Below are 21,191 nucleotides of genomic sequence, written 5' to 3' on the forward strand. Positions count from 1 at the left end.
ATGCAGGTTGTCCAACGAGCGCATTTGCAATATCTCAATAACGGCTTAACTTGAAATTCCAGTGCTTGTTGAGAGCGATGTTGGGCTAACAAAAAGAGGCTGTATGGATACTACTACTACCACTTCTGCTGTGACAGCTACTGCGTCTACGTTCACGAAGACCTGTGACTGTAGCTACTTATTATGTTGACTGCGAATGCTGCAATTGCGAATGACTGCGACTACTTGTGACTTCTGACTACTTATGGCTAAAACAGTGACTACTTACAACTGTGACTACTTGCGATAATTTGCAACTGCGTCTGATAGCGAGTACTTGTGACTAGGACTGAACTCCTTGCGATTGCTGCTACTTGCGTCTGTGACTGTAACTTCGTCGCAACTGTAACTGTGACTAAGTAATGTGACTGCGACAACTAGCAACTGTGACAACTTGTAACTGCAGCTACATTAGGCTGTGACTTCAACTAATTGCGACTGTTACTGTGACTACTTGTCACTGAGACTAGTAAAATTGCAATCGGAACTAGTTGTGTTTATGGCTACTTGTAACTGTGAATATTTGCAACTGTGGCTGTGATTTCTTGGAAATCCGACTATTTGCAACTGTGACTGCAATTACTTGAGACCATGACAACTTGCGACTGCGATTGCAACTAATTGGGACTGTTACTGCTTGCAAATACTACTTCCTGAATTTTTTTTTTATAATTAATCGAATAGAAAACTGTTTATCAAATTTTCATGGCCAAGACAAAGTTATACTAAATTCAAATTCTTACTCTTTAATTTTAAAACTTACATTTAATAAGAGCCGAAGATATGGACATAAATTAAATTTTTGAGACTAGAAATAAAAATTATTAATGAACATTGTAAACCATCATCTACGATTGCACATGTTGGCTTTACTAATGCAACACTTGCAAGCAAATGCATAGGATAATGTCCGTCCAATTCATAGTTAATGTCATTTATTTTAGGTAATCAGTGATGATAGTGCTTCTGAAGCTGAAAGCTGTCAGTTGTACTGCCCTCCCGCAAATAGGAGTAATGGAAAAGATTGCGCTGCCTCTACTTGTTGCGGCTCTAGCTTGAATAAGTTGGTAAGATTTTAGGGTTTACAGATTCTTTTTAAATTCAAACTTTTGTTTTATGTATCACACACGAATATCATTCAAATTAATAACATCACTGACTCATTTGTTCGGTTACCATTAAGAAAGGGGTATTGCCCCAAACTAACCTTTTGTAGATGCGCAGGGCTGTACAAAGAGAGGGGGGTTTGATCAAGGCAAACTGAAGGGTGGTGTGGCTATGCGAGCAGAGGGGTGTTTTTTTTTTTTTAATAAAGTGGATCGCCTTTGTCACTTACTAATTCACGTGAATGCTTTCGGAGAAATGCTTATATTATCGGGCTTATCTCTGTCTGCGAACTTCAATTTATGATTTGCTTGTTTTTTAATTATGTCTTACTAAATCCTGTGTTGAACAAAACAGGATCTTGAAACTGTGAAAACATCCCAGTAAACCATCTAGGTTAGTCTTCTACCACTACTTCTAACCACTCGTCAGGTTAGGTTACTCCTCTTCCACGACCTCTTTCTACTCCATTTTATGACTTCCTCTCTTTCGTTCGGCCCTTGCAGAACTGGCGAATAACGTAGTTTTTTGTGACCTACCAGAATCCATTCGTAAAACGTGACCCATTCGGTTCAACCATTATTTATCTTGACTCAAGACTTGACTCGAGACCTTCTTTTTATAACAACTGCTATACAGAAAGAACAATATCCAAGGTAAAAAAAAAAAAAGATAAGCTCAAGGTCTTTATAGTTACTTCTGATAAAAAAATTTCCTGTTATATTTTTGTCACTGATGTTATTTTGATGTTAAAAGTAAAGATCACTATCTAGTAGTGTATAGGGTACTTGTATGATATACCCCTTGTAGCTCAAGAAGTGAAGTTAGGTTAATCCTAATAAAATATACCTAAGTATGATAAAAATATAATTCTTTGGAAACAAATTTGGGTTATGTATTTGCACATTAGGGGGAGGGGGGTAAAGCATAGCAGGTCTGCATGCAAAGTTTGTTAGCTACAATTATTCAGATGTTATGAAGTAATTTTTTTCTGACCTCACACTGTCGAAAAACTTTACCCCCAAACCTCGCTAATGTGCAAATATATAGCCCAAATTATATATTTTCCATCTGTTTTGTCAATTCTCTTGTTTTTTTTTTCTCAAACCAAGTTGAAAGAAACTACTGAAAGAAATCCCTTTACAGTGCATCAACGCATGAACAACTTGAGCTGCAGGGGGTATATCATACAAGTACCGTGTCTAGGGTTGATTTAAAACTGAAGTTTCGGAATATATGCTCTTTATTAAAAGGACTAGATTGTTTTCCAGCCTTCTTTAAGATTAATTGCTGATGATTTCTTAGGGAAGAAAGTTAGGAACGCAGCTAGGAATATTAGTGAAAATGCTTTATGTTTAGTAGAGAGAAGGGGCTTGTACAAGAATTATCTGAGTGATAGATCATATGAAATAAGAGGAATGTAAAGAAAATGGAGAAATCACTGAAATATGAACTAAGGAGGTTTGAAGTGGAGGCCATGGACAAAATTGTCGAGTATCTGGAAGATGCAGTTAGACAGCGTAATATTGAAATATTGTACTGGCATGTTAATAATGTGAGAGGATTTTTCCCATTTTAAAGATAGGAACGGAGCCACAATTAGTGATAAGAAAAGATCTAAAGTGAGATTGGCAGAACATTTAGAGAATATGCTAAACCTGGATAGAGTTACAGAAAAGATTTAGAGGTAAGTGAAAAAGGTTATGACGGTTTGGATGTGTAGGAAGATTGATTTTGCGAGGATGAATTTGTGACAGTGCTAAAAGGTTTAAAAGATAGAATTTTTAAGTTTTAAGAGAAGAACAGTGCGGTTTAAGGAAGGGTAGAGGCCAAATTTTCACTATTAGGTTGATAATTAAGAAGTGAATGAGCCATCAAGTACCTTTAGTCCTCAGTTTTATAGATTATGAGTAAGCACTCAATTCAGCTGATAGAAGAGCTTTAGCGAAGGTCTTGTCCTCGTATGGTATAAGTTCAAAAAACTGTTTCCACAAAATAAGTTTTTCAAAAAAGTGGAGCTCATTAAACCAAAAATGATCAGAAATAAATTCAAATAATTTTCCGAGCTTAAAACTACCAAAAGTCAGCATTAATAAATAGACGAAACCCAAAACAAACAGAAATTGAAGCTCTTTACTTTTCTCTGAAAAACTTATTTGTGGAAAAAGTTATTAAAATTATTCTCTGTTCGTTTCTTATTGACACAGTCTTTTTCATAGAAAAATAAAATAATATTTTAAATCTTATCTGTTTTTTCTTTCTATTATCTCTTTTTTATCCATAATTTGGCTGGTTATTTATATGTTGAAGAAAAATTTTCAGCAATTTTTAACACCATAGGGCCTACACCCTTTTGAAATTTTTGACTCAAATAATACTGTTTAATTTAGTTTTGTACCTTCTTAAGTTGATCTGAAAATAAAACTTAATACTATTCCCCCCCAAAAAAATGAATGTATACTCTTTGAAAACATGGATACACTTGCACTCTTTTGATTTAGTTAAATGGTTAAAGCAAAAATAGTAATAGTAGTAGCACTGAAAGCTTCAACTTAATACCCTCAGTCGTTCTTTGGATATTGTAGAGATGTTTATCGGCAACCAGCATGCACAGTGCCCTTGCTTTAGTTTTAAACCACAATGAGCAAATGGCATAACTGTGGAGGGGGAATACCCAATATCCGTAAAGATATAGTTACTGGATTGTTCAAAAATGCTGGACAAAATGGCCATCTCAAATTTTTGATTAGATATATTTAGTAAATTATTGGGCTTGGGAAGAGGGCTGCTTGCCCTCTCATCAGTTTTGATTCTTAAAAAAGGCACTAGAACTTTTAATTTCAAATCGGATTAGCTCCTTTAAAATTTTCTGTTATTATTATTTACGATAACGCTACGCTGCCTATGATATTGCTTATATACTCTTTTGAAAACCTAAATGCATATAATTTTTTTTGTCTAATTGAAATTCGCTCTAAATATTCCTTAAAAACTTCACCTTAATACCTTTATCGTCATTAGTTGCTGCAATCATAGTAGTAGTATTAAAAGTATACATATAGTGTCTTCTGCCTAGTTCAAAATTTGCCGCAACTTACCCTGAAAGATCCAACTTCATAATGTAAGCCGTTCTTGAGATATTGATGAGTCACCCTTTTGAAAGTCTACATGTTCATAGCTCGTTTGGGTTAGTTCAACATTCACCTAAATATTCCTTGAAAGCTTCACCTTAATAGCCTTAGTTTGCGTAATAGTAATAGTTATAGCAGTCGTATTAGCAGCACGCACATAGCACCTTTGGTTTTCTTCGACATCTTCCTCAACACACGCCGAAAGTTTCAACCTAATAACATAAACCATTCCTGAAGCATTGCTGACACGTCTTCTTTACAACCTTATGTGCATTGTGTGTTTCGATGTAGTTCAATTAATGTTTCAATATTCCTCAAAAATTGTCAGCTTAAACCCTTAGCTTCAGTAGCAGTAGTGATAATACCAATAGTAACAGTAGTAGTAGTAATAGTAGTACCAGTAGTGGTAGTAGTAGTGGTATGAGTAGAAGCAGTCGCATTAGGATACAAATATTGTCTTTTGGTTAGTTCAACATCCCCCATCACAAGCCCAGTTTCAACTTAGATTCAGCTAAGGTTTCAACTAAGATTGAAGTTTCGGCTTAATTCAATTGGCCGTTGCTATGATATTACCGATATGCTCATTTGGTAACCTATATGTTTATATACTTCCTAAAAATCATCATCTTAATACTTTTAGCCTCACATGTTGTTGCAGTAGAATTAGTAGTTGTAATAGTAGTAGTAGTAATAGTAGTAGGAGCAGTATTAATTGCAGTTGTACCATGTACATGTTGCCTTTTGGTCATTTGAATATTCCCCTCATGATACCACCGAAGTTTCATCTTGGTACGGTAAGCCGTTCCAAAAATATTACTGATGCGCTTTTGACCCCTTTTTGAACCCCTTTTCATATTAATATTCTTGCCCTTGCAAGTAGTTGCAGTTGAAGTAGTAGTTGGAGTGAAGTTTTACTAGTAGCAGTAGTAGTAAAAGTAGCAGTGGTTGTAGCATTAATAGGTTTACGTACATGCTACCTTTTGGTCAATTGATCTTCCCCTTCAAGTCTTCCTTAAGGTCCCATCTCAATACCATATTTCATACCGGAGATACGCCCTTTTGACTATCTGAGTGCACATAGTTTGTTTTGATTTAGTTCAAATTGTCCCTATATATTCTGTCAAATTTTAACCTTCACACGCGTTAGTAGTGGTAATAGTAGTAGTAATAGTAGTGGTAGCAGTAGTAATAGTGGTAGCGGTAGTAGTAGTAGCAGCGTGCATATATTACCTCTCTGGTCAATTGATAATCTCCCTTGTCATTTTCTGGAAGCTCCTAATTAATATACTCGGTCGTCATTAAGGCACACTCTTTTGACAACGCGTATGCACACAACGTATTTTGATTTAGTTCAACACTCCCCACAACATTCTCTGAAAGACTCACCTGAATGCCCTCGGTTTTTTTAGAGTAAAGGTCAAACACACTCACTTTGATCAATAGCATATGCTGTATTGATGGACGTATTGCCTAATTTACAACCCTTGCCTTGAGGGATGGGGGGGGTTGTCATCCCCAAAGACATAATTACTGGAGCTTTCAACAATGCTGAACAAAATTGGTGTCTCAAAATTTTGATTGGATATATTTTGGGAACTGGCAGGGGGATGGCTGGCTTCCCCCTCTTTTGACACATAAAAAGAACACTAGAAACTTCAATTTACAACAAAATTTATGCCCCCGGAACATAGCTTGAAACTCTTGCTTCTGTGATCTGGGGGGTTATGTCAACTCTGGAGGCACTGTTATATGATCTTCGGACTATTTTGAACAAATAAAAAACTATTTTGATTTCAAAATTTCGATCGTTTTCATTTGTGGAAAAGATCGTGAGATAGGGGGGGGATGACTTTTGACTCTCTCAAAAAGGAAACTAGAACCTTCAATTTGCAATCAAATAAGCCTCTTCGAAAGTTTTTACGACCATCTCATCAACAAAAACCTTACATGTCCCGAGGCATAACTTAAAGCCCTTGGCCCTAGGTCTGGGGGGTTTTGTCAACCCCAGATGTATTGTTGTATAATCTTTAGATTATTTTTAGCATAAGGATTATATCAAAATTTTGATCGGATGTATTTGAAGAAAAGACTGTCAATTTCCAATCAAATCAAACTCCTCCAAAGTTTATACGGCTATCCCTTCCATAAAACCTTGCATGTCCCCAATGTATAACTTACGAGCCTTGTCCCCAGGCTTTGGAGGTTTGTGTCCACCCTGGAGGCATTGTTATATTCTCGTTGGACTATTTTTGGACAAAATAGCTGTCTCAAATTTCAATCGAATGCATTCGGGGAATGTAGGGCGTTGGAGCTAGAGTAGTTGCCCTCCTGTCACTTTTGACTCTTAAAAAGGGCACTAGATTATCCGATTTCTAATTGCTTGAGATCCCTCTGAAGTTTATTTGACCAATCCTTCCATAAAAACCTTATATGATGACAATGGGCAACAGCATGATTTGTAGCCCTTTCACTTTGGGCTATCGGGGAGGGGTGATATCCCCAAAGATATAAGTTCTGAATCTTTCAACTATGCTGAACAAAATGATTTTCTCCAAATTTTGATATAATGTGTTGGGAGAAATGATAGGGGGGGGGCTTGTCGCCCTCCAATCACTTTTGACTCTTAAAAAGGCCACTTTAACTTCTTATTTCCAATTGAATGAACTGCTTTCGAAGTTTCTACGATAACTCCTGGTATAGAAAGTGCTTGGTCAGAAAAAAAGAAGTAAATAACACATTGTGCCCACATCGCTCTTAACTTAGGTAACGCCCTTATGCTGCCTCTAGTACCAGACAAACCCATTGAAGTGAATAGTACTATGTACGAGAATAACCCTGCACTTAAGGTAGGAAATGATTTTAGTAGCTGGTGTCGAATTAAATCAGGAGTTAAACAGGGTTGTGTTCTATCTTCATTTAATACGGATCAACTTGATGGATTTTGTCTTAAGGAGCGCCGGAAAGTTAATGGGTAAACACGGAATTAAATGGAAAAAAAAACTTTCCTGGACTTAGATTATGCTGACAATTTGAGCTTCCTAGATGAAAGTGTGAGCAAAATGAATAAACTCTTAGAGGTTTTTCGAGTTGAGGGTGGTAGAATAGATCTGAAAATTTATGTTAAGAAGACTAATTCACTAAGGCTAGGAATAAGTGAAGATTAAAAATGTACGTTGGGTAACTAAGAAACTGATCAAGTGGACAGCTTCACTTATCATGGTAGCATTAGTAACAAAGACGGTGGGTTTAGTGAAGATTTAAAATCAGAATAGCCAAGGCCAAGGATGTCTTTTCACAGGTGAAAAAAGTTTGAGAGAATAGGAGGATAAGTCTGGCAGCCAAGATTAGAATATTGGAAGCTACAGTGATGACAGTAGTCAAATATGGTTCTTAAGCATGGGCCTTCTAAAATACGGAGGAACATTTGCTCGATATTTTCCAGAGGAATTGGCTATGGATCGTTGTGGGCACCAGACTGACTGGCCGTATTTCAAACAGTAGGCTGTACTAAAATTTTGCTTAAATCTCGCTTTCTAGGGTTATATTGAAAGAAAGATTGAGATAGCCAGGGCACGTTCTGTGGATGAAGAATGGCAGATTGGCCAAAGATTGTTCTTTTCGGCCAACCGCCTAGGTCTAAACAGAAAGCAGGTCGTCCTCTGTTGGAGTGGGAGGATTTCGTAAGGAAAGATTTAAAGGACGGAAACTTACTGGGAGGGTGTAAAGAGGAACGCTTTGAGTAGATTGGGATGGAGTATGAGCATGCTTAGATGTGTTGTCCTCATGTGGTTTTGTGCTGCAGTGTGTTGTTGTTAGTACAAGTAGTAATAATATCGTTAAGTTTTTCCAGTTTAGTTTTTTTTTTTTCGACGGACTATTTATAAACCTGCAACTCCTATTCATGTTTGAAAGTGAAAAAGCTACGGATTTGTATTTAATGAGAATATTTTTGGTCTTTTTTCTGTTTTTCTTCTCTAAAACGAAAATCCTTGCATAATAAAAGAAATTTTCAGTACAACTATTAAAGTCATGGGTTGTGTTGTAACTGGTAAAATTGTTCACGGTAAAATTGGGTATCTTACCGTAATTTTACGAACCCGCGTAAATTTGGTATTTTACCCATTTTACGTATTTTATTGATATATTACGTATTTCATTGGTATCTCACGTATTTTACTGACATATTTCATATATTTTGCAATTTTCAGAACACAAAAGCGCTAAGAGGCTGGTAGAAAAAGGATTGAATGTGGTTTTTTTTGTGTAGCTGTGTTACCTGGTTTAAAAGGCTGTCTCTCTGACTTAGGTCTCATGTTGTCAGAACGATAAAGTGTATTATAGTACAATTTTAAAATGGTGAAACACTAGCTAAATTAATATTAACTGAACGCCTGTGCAATTCAGCCCCGTACAACTGAAACCCAATGTTACTCAACCCCCATGCAACTGAACCCTCCTTTAAAGAAAAACTTGCCCTTAATGCTGATTCAGGAATGATAGCTCTGTTATTTAAACTCATCTTAATAAATTTCTAAAGAACTGGAAACTCTGAAATGTCTCCCTTTTTTGTTTCATTTCTACAGTACTAATAGGTCAATAGAACATCGTATCTGACCGCATCCGGTGACATTGGGGGGAGTTGGAGGGGGAAAACGGAAATCTTGGAAAACGCCTAGAGTGGAGAGATCGGGATGAAACTTGGTTGGAAGATCCGCTCTCTTTGGGGCAATTGGGGGGGAGGTATCTCGGTTAATTCGGAAAAATTTGAAAAAATGAGGTATTTTAACTTACGAACGAGTGATCGGATTTTAATGAAATTTGATATTTAAAAGGACCTCGTAACTTAGAGCTCTTATTTTAAATCCCGACCAGATCCGATGACATTGAAGGGGGGGGCGGAGAAGGAAACTGGAAATCATGGAAAACGCTTGGAGTGAGAGATCGGGATGAAACTTGGTGGGAAGAATAAGCACAAGTCTTAGATACGTGATTGACATAACCGGACCGAATACGCTCATTTTGGGGGAGTTGGCTAGGGAGGATTTCCAGTGCTTTGGCGAGTTCGGTGCTTCTGAACGTGCTAGGAGGATGAATATTGGTAGGGTCAGGGACCTGGACAAATTGACTTGATAACAGTCGTTATCTTGGAAGTGAGCTTAGAGTGGAGAGATCGGGATGAAACTTGATGGGAAGAATATGCGCAGGTTCTAGATACGTGATTGACACAACCGAACTGGATCCGCTCTCTTTGGGGGAGTTGGGGGGATTTCCAGTGCTTTGGCGAGTTCAGTGCTTCTGGACATGCTAGGACGATGAAAATTGGTAGGTGTGTCAGGGACCTGCATAAATTGACTTGATAACAGCCGTTTCCCCGATATAACCATCTGGATGGCTGGAGGGAGAGGAAAAAATAGAGAAATTGAGGTATTTTTAACTTACGAATGGGTGATTGGATCTTAATGAAATTTGGTATTTAGAAAGACCTTGTGTCTCAGAGCTCTTGTTTTAAATCCCGACCGAATCCGTTGATATTGGGGGGAGTTGGAGGGGGGAACGGGAAATTTTTGAAAACGCTCAGAGTGGAGAGATCGGGATGAAACTTGGTGGGAAGAATATGCACCAGTCCTAGATACATGATTGACATAACCGGACGGGGTCCGCTCAAAATTGGTAGGCGTGTCAGGGACCTGGACAAATTGACTTGATAACAGTCGTTATCTTGGAAGTGAGCTTAGAGTGGAGAGATTGGGATGAAACTTGATGGGAAGAATATGCACAAGTTTTAGATACGTGATTGACACAACCGAACTGAATCCGCTCTCTTTGGGGGATTTGGGGGGGGATTTCCAGTGATTTGGCGAGTTCGGTGCTTCTGGACGTGCTAGGACGATGAACATTGGTAGGTGTGTCAGGGACCTGCATAAATTGACTTGATAAAAGCTGTTTCCCCGATTTCACCATCTGGAGGGCTGGAGGGAGAGGAAAAATTAGAGAAATTGAGGTATTTATTTTAAATCTGGAAGGCTGGAGTGAGAAGAAAAATTTGAGAAATTGAGATATTTATTTTAAATCCCGACCGCATCCGTTGATATTTGGGGGAGTTGGAGGGGGGAACGGGAAATCTTGGAAAACGCTTAGAGTGGAGAGATCGGGATGAAACTTGGTGGGAAGAATAAGCACCAGTCCTAGATACGTGATTGACATAACCGGACGGGATCCGCTCAAAATTGGTAGGCGTGTCAGGGACCTGGATAAATTGACTTGATAACAGTCGTTATCTTGGAAGTGAGCTTAGAGTGGAGAGATCGGGATGAAACTTGAAGGGCAGAATATTCACAAGCTCTAGATACGTGATTGACACAACCGAACTGGATCCGCTCTCTTTGGAGGAGTTGGGGGGAGGGATTTCCAGTGCTTTTTGCGAGTTTGGGGCTTCTGGACGAGCTAGGACGATGAAAATTGGTAGATGTGTCAGGGACCTGCATATTTTGACTTGATAACAGCTGTTTCCCCGATTTAACCATCTGGAGGGCTGGAGGGAGAGGAAAAAATAGAGAAATTGAGGTATTTTTAACTTACGAATGGGTGATTGGATCTTAATGAAATTTGGTATTTAGAAGGACCTTGTGTCTCAGAGCTCTTATTTTAAATCCCGACCGAATCTGTTGATATTGGGGGGAGTTGGAGGGGGGGACGGGAAATCTTGGAAAACGCTTAGAGTGGAGAGATCGGGGTGAAACTTGGTGGGAAGAATAAGTACCAGTCCTAGATACGTGATTGACATAACCGGACGGGATCCGCTCTCTTTGGGGGGGGGATTAATTCGGGAAAATTAGAAAAATTAAGGTATTTTTAACTTACGGACGGGTTATAGGATCTTAGTGAAATTTGATATTCAGAAGGACCTCATGTATCAGAGCTCTTATTTTAAATCCCTACAGAATCCGGTGACATTGGGGGGAGTTGTAGGGGGAAACCGGAAATCTTGGAAAACGCTTAGGGTGGAGAGATCAGGATGAAACTTGGTGGGAAAAATAAGCATATATCCTAGATACGTGATTGACACAATCCGACCGGATTCGCTCTCTTTGGGGGAGTTGAGGGATTTCCAGTGTCAGTGCTTCTGGACGTGCTAGGACGATGCAAATTGGTAGGCGTGTCAGGGACCTGCACAAATTGACTTGGTAACAGTCGTTTTCCCCGATCTGACCATCCGGGGGGCTGAAGGGAGAGGAAAAATTAGAAAAAATAGGCATTTTCAACTTACCGATGGGTGATTGGATCTTAATTAAATTTGATGTTTAGAAGGACTTCGTGTCTTAGAGCTCTTATTTAAATCCCGACCGGATCTGGTCATTTTTGGGGGAGTTGGGGGGGAGGAAACCGGAAATCTTGGAAAACGCTTAGAGTGGAGAGATCATTTTGAAACTTGGGAAGAATAAGCACTAGTCAGCACAAGTCTTAGACACGTGATTGACATAACTGGACCGGATCTGCTCTCTTTGGGGGAATTGGGGGAATTTCCAGTGCTTTGGCGAGTTCGGTGCTTCTTGGCGTGCTAGGACGATGAAAATTGGTAGTCGTGTCAGGCACCTGTACAAATTGACTTTGTGACAGTCGTTTTCCTGATTCGACCATCGGGGGGGGGGTCTGGAGGGAGGGAATATCGTGAAAATTGAGGTATGTTTATCTTATGAATGGGTTATTGGATCTCAATGAAACTTGATATATAGAAATATCTCGTGTATCAGATGTTCCAATTTAAGTCGGATCGAATCTGGGGTATTGGGGGGTTTTAGGGCGAAGCAGAAATTTTGGAAAGTGAAAACCTTGGAAAACGCTTAGAGTGGAGGGATTGGGATGAAACTTGATGGGAAGAATAAGCACTAGTTCTAGACACATGATTCACACAACGGGACCGGATCCTATCTCTTTGGGGGAGTTGGGGGGGGGGAGATTTCCAGTGCTTTGGCGATTTCAGTGCTTCTGAACGAACAGCAAAATCGATAACTCTAGTACCGAGTCTAATTTTAGGTTCTGGTCTCGTCATAAGTGCCATATGAGCCCTTGGCTCTTGTTATATTTTTGTCATGACTACACCATCAGAAACTGCCTTATGGCACCAAAATATGATTTTGGTGTTATTTCTGGACTATAAAGGCCTAAAACCATAAATATTTATCACGGAAATTTCCATGATCAAAAACCCTTAGACTGGTGTTTAAAGTCTCCCTCTTGAGTACTCCCCTTCCTAGTACCCTTTGAAAGTGGAAAATAAAAAAAAGTTTTCAAAATACTACCAAATGAAGAAAATTCATTGAAATTTCAGAGTTGACTCGTTAATGATATATCTCATTTATTTTCATTTCAACAGTGAAATTGATTAAGAAATAAATTTTTGGGAATTACGAAAAAGTACTTAATACCCGGTTTAAGTACTTAATACTTGTCTTCTTTTTTCCTTTTTTTTTCTTCAGCACCAGTGGGTCACTGGAACATCATTGAGATGCTGAAATGGGGAACAATCCAAGGTTCTCGGAATTAGTATTTTATTTCCTCCGTCCCATAAAGCTGGGTGTCATTTCCTGGTATATCTTATGTGGAATGATTCAAACAAAACGCTTTGACGTAGCTTCGAAAGTAAAACTGAAAGAGCTTAATGGATGAGGTATAAAATCAAACTTTCCACTAGCCTCTTGGTAAATGCTTACCCGAGCACTAATTTAAAACCTAATAGTTTGTACTAAAACCAAAAAATACTTTATCAGGCCATTATTTCGACGGTAGACCCACTCCAAAAAGCTTCTTTCAATTTGGAAAAGTTCTGGGGCTACCCAAATGGGTAATATAAGTTACAAACTGCGAACAAACCGAAAAGCAAATTTTGAGCTTCTATTTGTTCTAGACCTCAAACTTTTTCTTAGGCCTTGGGTTGAGTTGAGTCAAACTGGGCTTGATTTAAAGGGGGGTTGACTCACAAAGGGGTTCAGTTGAGCGATGGTTCAATTAAATGGGGTTAACCTTCATGTATATTCAGATGCACGAGGGTTCAGTTGTACCTGGGTTCAGTTAAATGGGATTGAGTTGCTCGAAGATTAAGTTGCACGAGGGTTCAGTTGCACAGGAGTTGAGTTAAGCAGGGGTTCAGTTGCACCTGTGGTCAAATGCATGAGGGTTTAGCTAAATAAGATCAGTTGCTTGGGGCTCATTTACTAACACAGCATTTCCATTGAAGAAAAATGGAGCAGAAAATATGGGTAGCTTTAATTAGGACGTACACATCTGTAATTTGCTGTGTCCAGAATTTCGCTTTATCATTTTTTTTCTTTGTAGATTGACAACGTCTCACAGCCAAATCAATGCCGTTTTCGTCCTGTTTCTCAAGAAGAGCGACACGACGATGTATATATATCAACTCTTCCTCTATAACAGCTGTGTTTAGTTCTTACGTTTTAAAGTTTTCCCAGTGACTTGGCTCGTAGTGTAATCAGTTTTAGTAGCTCTAATTCAGTTGCTATGAATTTATAATTTCTATTCTTTGTAGTGATTTTTTCTTTTCTTTTTTTTGTATTAGCTATTTTTTTTTATAGAAGTTACAGATTGTCAGTGTTTATGTATTTATGTTGATTTAAGCAATGCTTGGGATTTTTTTTAATAACTTTTTATTTTGTTTCTCTGATTTTATTATCCTTTGTCACTCTAGCGGGCATTGCTGAAAAAAAAAAAAGACTGTACGCTTTGTTTTCTCTATTCTGAAGTCTGAGTAATCTTAATGGCAAATGCTAACGTATTTCTGGTATATTTTATTGTTTTTAGGGGGGATATTGTGTGAATTTTCTTTGTTCTTTCCTCTTTTAAAATTACCAAATGCTAAAAGTAAGTTCAATATTAGCATTTTTGGACTAACTCAGAAAAGGTTTTTTAAGGTAGCTTTAAAAGCGTTTGCTTGGAAGGCTACACTATTTTGGAGAAAAAAAAATCTGGTATGTCATCTAAATTGGAATAAAGATACTTCGAGTAAATTCATCGAATTTGTCTGAGTATAGTTCAAGGCCTTCCAAAGTTATAGAGCTTTAAAGTTATGTTGTCTTTTAATTGTTGTTTTACCAGCCAGAAGAATAATATTCGGATGCTGTATTTTCTATACAAATTGTTCTCTTAGGGTAAAAGCACTATTTTTTTTTTGCTTGCGTGTATATAACAGTAATCTACTAGCATATTTACTAGAAATTACATTTTGCGAGAAAAGAAACCTCGAATTTATGAAGTATAAAGACTTGATAGTGCTATTATTCGATCGAATGTCAAATAACCGTATTCAAATTTTCGTGTACATAATATGCAAAGTTATGTTAAACATACGTATTCTATAAGAATATATATGATATTAGAATCATACAAGCTACTGATTGTGCTACTAAAATGCATATTTCTACGCATAGCCATCATAATTTGAACTTGGTTTCATGAAAAGATATTGATCGGGAAATTTTTCTACAATGCGAAGAAGACGATGGTGAAAGTATTCAAAATAAGCTTCTTCCTCCTTACTGGAAAGAGTAGGTGTTTATAACCGCCAACTTATTCACGCTTCCATCACTATGAAGTTGTAGAGGTTTTTGTCGATAGAGTTCTTGAAATATAAAAAAAAACTGTAAAGACTGTTTACTTCACTTTTGAGCAGCCAAAAATGTGTTTTGTCAAGGATCTTCATATAGACCTCTCGAGTGAATTTAACATTAACTCTTACATAAATTCAAAGAACCGGGAAAAAATAAGGCTTTCGATGGTATGTTTTGCCGGTCATTAATATTAGTCTAAATTTATAGTTAATCTATATATCAAATTGAAATGTTGGAAATGGTAATTCAAGTATTTTTTTACATTGTTAGCCTTATCCTGGTTACACAAGCACCGAAATGTATAGAGCTTATAGGCACTGTAAATCTTTTTCTCTTACGTCTACTATTTAAAAATATAGTTTTCTTAATATAAATTACTTTTTTCCAAAGAATGACAATACACGTATCTGTTATCAATTGATAGAATAGAATAGAACTTGTTTGCTCTTAAAGCCCATAGGTCATGGCAAAACATGGTTGCAGCAGTAGCTGCACCCTAGTAAAGAGCTAACCACAGCCCATAGTAACTAAATGTTAAAAGATGTGCTTTGAAAAAAAAAAACTGCCTAGTGAATAAACATTGCCATCTGACACTGATTCAGGAATGGTAACTATTATTTCGGTTTGTCTTAAAAGTAAAAGTTTATTGCGAAAAGAAAATTGTGGTGATTTCGAAAAAAAGCCGGAAATCCCCTCGAGAATAGCGTCACATCGAAATTAAGTGTTGCATTGGGATCAGCATGGTCGAAAACCTTACACGAGGAAATTACAGTTCCCCTCCCTGAACAACAAGGAAATAGATGGTTTTGATGAATTTATGAAAATGCGACCTGATGACCACCCTGATGATAGGCTTATCCAAGAATCGAAATTACTTATGAGCACTTTAGATTACTTACTAAAGACCAAAAATCATTTAAACATTTTAAACTGCTTGTAAACGCCTATGAACACTTATAAATGCTTTAGACCAATTATAAGCACTATTGCTCAGTTTTAAACGTATATATCACTTATGAACACTTAGATTACTTATAAACGCTTTAGATAACTTGTACATGCTTTTGATGACTTAAAAGCACGTTAGATCCCTTATAAACGCTTTGTATCACTTATAAGCTCGTTAGGTCACTTCCAAACACTTTAAATCACTTGTAAACACATTAAGTCACTTGTTTGCTTTCGATCATTTATAAACGCTTTACACCACTTATAAACCTTTTAGATCACTAATAAAGGCTTTTGATCACTTGAAAAGATTTTGAATAACTTATAGATGCTCTAGTATTCATACAAAAGCTTTTAACACCTATAAGTAGCCTACAGAATCCTCATGAACGCTCTAGATCACTTACAAACTCTTTAAAACACACATAATTGCTATACAAATCTAAAGCATGAGATCACTTATGAACACTTTAGGTTAAGCAACTGATTGAAAGACTCTTTTATAAATACTTCATATAACTTGTAAACACTTGAGATCACTTTTAAACACTACAGAACACTTTTTGATGCTTTCAATTAGCTACAAATTTTAAATCATTTACTTTAAATCTTACTTGTACCATCTATTATGTAGATCTTACTTTAGATCTTTTGTAAACTCTTTAGATCACTTACTAAAGCTTTTAAAAGCGTAAAAGGCTTTAGGTTGCGTATAAACTCTTCAGATCATTTTAAACGCTTTCAATCACTTATAATCAGTTTAGAACATTTATAAATGATTTTAGGTTATTTATAAACACCAAAAATTACTTTAAACACTTAGCTCTTTTGTAAACACTTTTGAAGAACTATAAATGCTTTGGAACGATTATAAGAACTTTTGATCAACTTTTAACGTTTTAAATTACTAATAAGCACTTAGGAGCATTCATAATCACTTGGATATTCTTTTGATCGCTTAAAAAGGTTTTGAATTACTTAAAAAATTCAAATCAATTATAAACGCTGTATATGACTTATAATAACGACTAAACGCTTTAGATCATATACAAGCGCTTTAAATTACGTATAAACGACTTCACTTCTCACTTTTTTGACATACGTATGAACAACATAGATAGCCTATAAAAACTTTTGTTAATTTTTAAACGCCTAAAGCATTTAAAGTGACCCGAGGAGTTTAAGCGCAATCTAAAGTGTTTCACGCGATCACAAGCATCTGTAAAAAAAATGCTCAAAAGAAAGAGACAAAAAAGAAAATTTCAGAAATAATAAATAAGATTATTCCTAAAGCGTTAGATCTCTTATATACACTTCATATCACCTATAAGCACTTTGGATCACTTATAAGCACTATAGAACACTCGTGATTGCTTTAGACCAGTTATAAATTTTTCGATCACTTACAAACGCTTTAGATCTTTTATAAACACTTTAGATGGCTAATTAATGCTTTTGATCGCTTATAAACGCTTTAGATTGCGTATAAGCTCTTCAGATTATATTAAACAACTCAGACCGCTTATAACCAATTTAGAGCGCTTATAAATAATTTCGATCACTTATAAACGCTTTAGATCACCTATAAGCACTTTCGAACACTTATAAAGGCTTTATATTCCTTATGTATACTTAGATCTGGAAGCACGTATTTCTGCCCTGCGATTGATGAATGATAGAATATCTGTCAACAAGTGAAAATAACATCATTAGAAAAAGACTTATGTCAGCTTTGCCTCTAACTTAGGCCATCTATCTTGTTTTTTGTTGTTTTTCTTTTTCATTAACCTTGGCAACTTGATGGCAACTGGATCTCAATTCGAAGTTTATAAGTTGTTTTAAGCCTTTATAAGTGATCTAAAGTATTTATTAGTAATCTAAAGTGTTTTTAGGAGATCTAAAGCATTTATAACCGTTCTGAATCGTTTAAAACTATTGTAAAACGCTTTTAAGTGATCTTAAGTGTTTATACGTACTTTCAGAAAGGAAAAATTTAATATTGAGTTCCCCAAGTTTTGATCCATTTCAGGACATTTAAAACTGAATTAAATGGAACAGTAAATTGTAGAAAAAGCCAAGACAGATAGTCCAATTGAGTGAGGAAAAAACTTGGTATTAATTTCCCCCCGTTCATTACCGACGTTACCATCTCCCACTTATGCTACACCTCTCATGTCACTCCACAATGCCAAACTAGAGTCAATCTGTTGGAGGGTCTCCCCGGCTCGGCATGCTGGGTTTTTCCTTTATAATTGAAAATATCAATTATAATGGAAAATTTTCCATGTATGAACTAGAATCTGTAGAAAAATTTTGAATTAAAATGGAACAGTTGTGGGTATCAAGTCATGGCTAATTGTAGAAAGAGCCAAGACAGATAGTCCAACTGAGTGAGAAGAAAAACCTGGCATTAATTCCTCCCCCCTTTATTGCCGACGTTACCATCTCCCACTTATGCTACATCTAAACCGTTTCTAAACCATTTATGAGGGATTTATAGTCTTTATAGATAATCTAAAGCATTTATAAGTGTTCAAAGCTGTCTTGGGTGCAATAAGCATTCTAGAGCGTTTATAGGCTGTCCAAGACGTTTTTAAGTGATCAAAAGCCATTATGGGTGCTCTAAAGAGTTTATAAGCGGTCTACAGCGTTTATAAATGCTTTAAAGCATTTATGAGTTATCAAAAGCATTTACAAATTATCTAAGAAATTTATGATTCATCTAATGTGTTTATAAATGATCTAAGGCAAAAAAGTTTTCTAAAGCGTTTATGAGTGATCTGAAGAATTTATATATGATTTAAATCGCTTATAATCAATACTATACAACACTGTTAAAGCTTCAGATCTTGCATAAATGCTTTAGCATAAGCGGTCTAAAGCGTTTATAAATGATCTAAAGTATTTTAAAGTGACCAATAGTGTTCAAAAGCTATGAAAAGAATCTATGAGTTATTTAAAGCGTTTAAAATACATTTCCTACAAATAAGTGATTTATAGCGTTCAAAAGTGTTATAAATGATCTAACGAGTTTAGAAGTGCTAAAAAGAAATTATAAAGGATCTAAAGTGTTTGTAAGTCCTCAAAATCCCTTTAGAGCATTTATATGCATTTAAACCATTTATAAATGGTCAAAAGCTTTTATAAGTGATAAAAGCGCTTATAAGTTATCTAAAGTATTTTAAGTGCTCCAAATAATTTCAATTTGTTTATAATTGATCTAAAGCGCTTATTAGTGATCTAAAGCGTTTATTAGTGCTCTAAACCGTTTACAGAGAGATATTACAAGAGATAATTTAAAGCTAAGCGTTTATAATCTTTCTTAACCATTTATAGTGACGAAGACCATACTGCCTTCCATATCAAGCAAAAACGAATTAGAAACAATATGGAAATTTTTTGTTCAAGACACCGTTTGTCCGTCTGTCTGTTACACTATCTTTACCGTTACACGTTAGTACCGTTACACGAGCTAAACAAAAATGTAAAAATGTCAAAAAAACTGGTGATTGCATAAATATTTCAATATATTTTGACAATGGATTAAAGCAATTCGAAAACCTTAAAACAGAAAACCAAAAGTGTGAAGTTTAGTAGAAATTGTTGAAGTTTAGAATGCTTGCTTCTTAAAGAAAATTTGTCAAAGTGTCAATTAACGTCAAAAAGAAATTATTATTAAATTGCTTAAAATGTAAGAAACTGGTGATTGCTCAAGTATTTCTATATATCTTGACAATGGATTAAAGCAATTCGAAAACCTTAAAACAGAAAACTAAACCAATTTACTTCATCAGTTCGATCCAAAAATGACATAGCGTTGCCGGGACCCAGAACACAAGGGATAATGAGAATCCATATATAGAAGCGTGCCATTTTGGGGCCTGCAGGGAGCGGTGGCAAAGCCACCAGGACCCAGTACTGTCTTTGATTAGAACACAAGGGACAATGAGAATCCATATATAGAAACCTGCCGCGTGCCATGATGGGGTCCGGTGGCGAAGCCTCCGGGATCCAGCACTGTGTGCGGTTAGAACATAAAGGACAATAAGAATCCATATATAGAATCCTGCCGCGTGTCATTCTGGGGTCCGGCGGTGAAGCTACCGGGACCCAGCTAGTATATATATATATATATATATATATATATATGTATGTATGTATGTATGTATGTATAAACTTATCCCAAAATGTAAGAATTAAAACTAATTATGTTTTTAAAAATATAAAACATCCCTAACATCCTTACTTCAACGAAGTTTAAACAGAACCATTTATAAGTGTTCTTAAGCGTTTAAAGTGATCTCAACTTTTATAGGCTATCTAAATCGTTCATATGTTTGAAAAAAAAATGAGATCTGAAAACGTTTATACGTAATCTTAAGCGCTTATACGTAATCTGAAGTGTTTTGTGATGATAATAAGTAATCTAAAGCGTTTTTAAGCTATTTAAATGTTCTTAAGTAATCCTAAAAATTTAATAAGTGATTTAAAGCGTTCATTAGCGCTTAATAATACGATTATAAGTGCTTTTGCTAAATTGTAACCATTTTAGAACACTATTGTGAGACAAAGATCGTTAATGTATTATAAGGATAACTAAATCTCTGATTATAATCAAACTTCTAAAGAAAATCAGATTTTTAGTAATAATAGATAAAACAACTTTTATTAAACAACGCTCTTTCCTTTTCCTTTTATTGGTGTTTTGGCAAAGGCCATATTGTTCAAAACACACATGGTTTTCAACGAAATACAGATTACATTCAAGCCATTTTGAAAGGATAAGAAGGGAACATATACCATCACCTTTATTTGTAAATTATGAGAGAAAATTTTGTAGTTGTGATGTTATTTAAAAGTGAATCCTACCGAAATGAAATTGTTTTCAGTGGATTGCAAATGACAATAAGGATCTTAGAAGGCTTGGAGGGTGTTAGTTTTATTTCTATTTTTGGTATTTTATTTTCGTTTTGAGATTCACTCGGTTGTTCCTTATAATTTTTGCTCGTTTTAGAACTCAGCTATTCATTGATAGCAATTTCTGTTCATTTTAAGATTAAATTATTAAATGACTATGTTTCCACTCGTCTATGGTTTAATATAGCTCTTTACTTTTCCTTAAAAATCCTCTTTTTTGAAAAAAAACTTCGAACAACTTCTGCTTGTTTCAATTGACATTGTTTTTGCTATTGGTTATTAAAAAAATGTTTGTGGAGTGCTTTCTTAGTTTTTAATAATAATATTTAGAACAATAATAATTTATTTATAACCCACTTTAAACAAAACAAAAGGAGTAAATTACACTAAAAATGAAATAGATAGAGAATTAGACAACATATTCCTTTAT

At 35.9% G+C, this 21,191-nt stretch overlaps 1 protein-coding gene across 1 annotated transcript in view; it reads left to right on the top strand.

Annotated features, from left to right (window-relative positions):
* LOC136040761 (proton-coupled zinc antiporter SLC30A1-like) overlaps window positions 1–14,675 on the top strand; it is a gene marked incomplete at its 5' end in the record, with an annotated part of 39,916 nt that extends 25,241 nt beyond the window's left edge. The window contains 2 exon segments of the mRNA XM_065725084.1: window positions 984–1,106; window positions 13,608–14,675. Coding sequence (XP_065581156.1) covers window positions 984–1,106; window positions 13,608–13,703 — 219 coding nt within the window.
* Between the last annotated feature and the right edge of the window lie 6,516 nt (window positions 14,676–21,191).

Source organism: Artemia franciscana, chromosome 2 (genome assembly GCF_032884065.1).
Source record: "Artemia franciscana chromosome 2, ASM3288406v1, whole genome shotgun sequence".
In the NCBI taxonomy this organism is placed as follows: Eukaryota; Metazoa; Arthropoda; class Branchiopoda; order Anostraca; family Artemiidae; genus Artemia; species Artemia franciscana.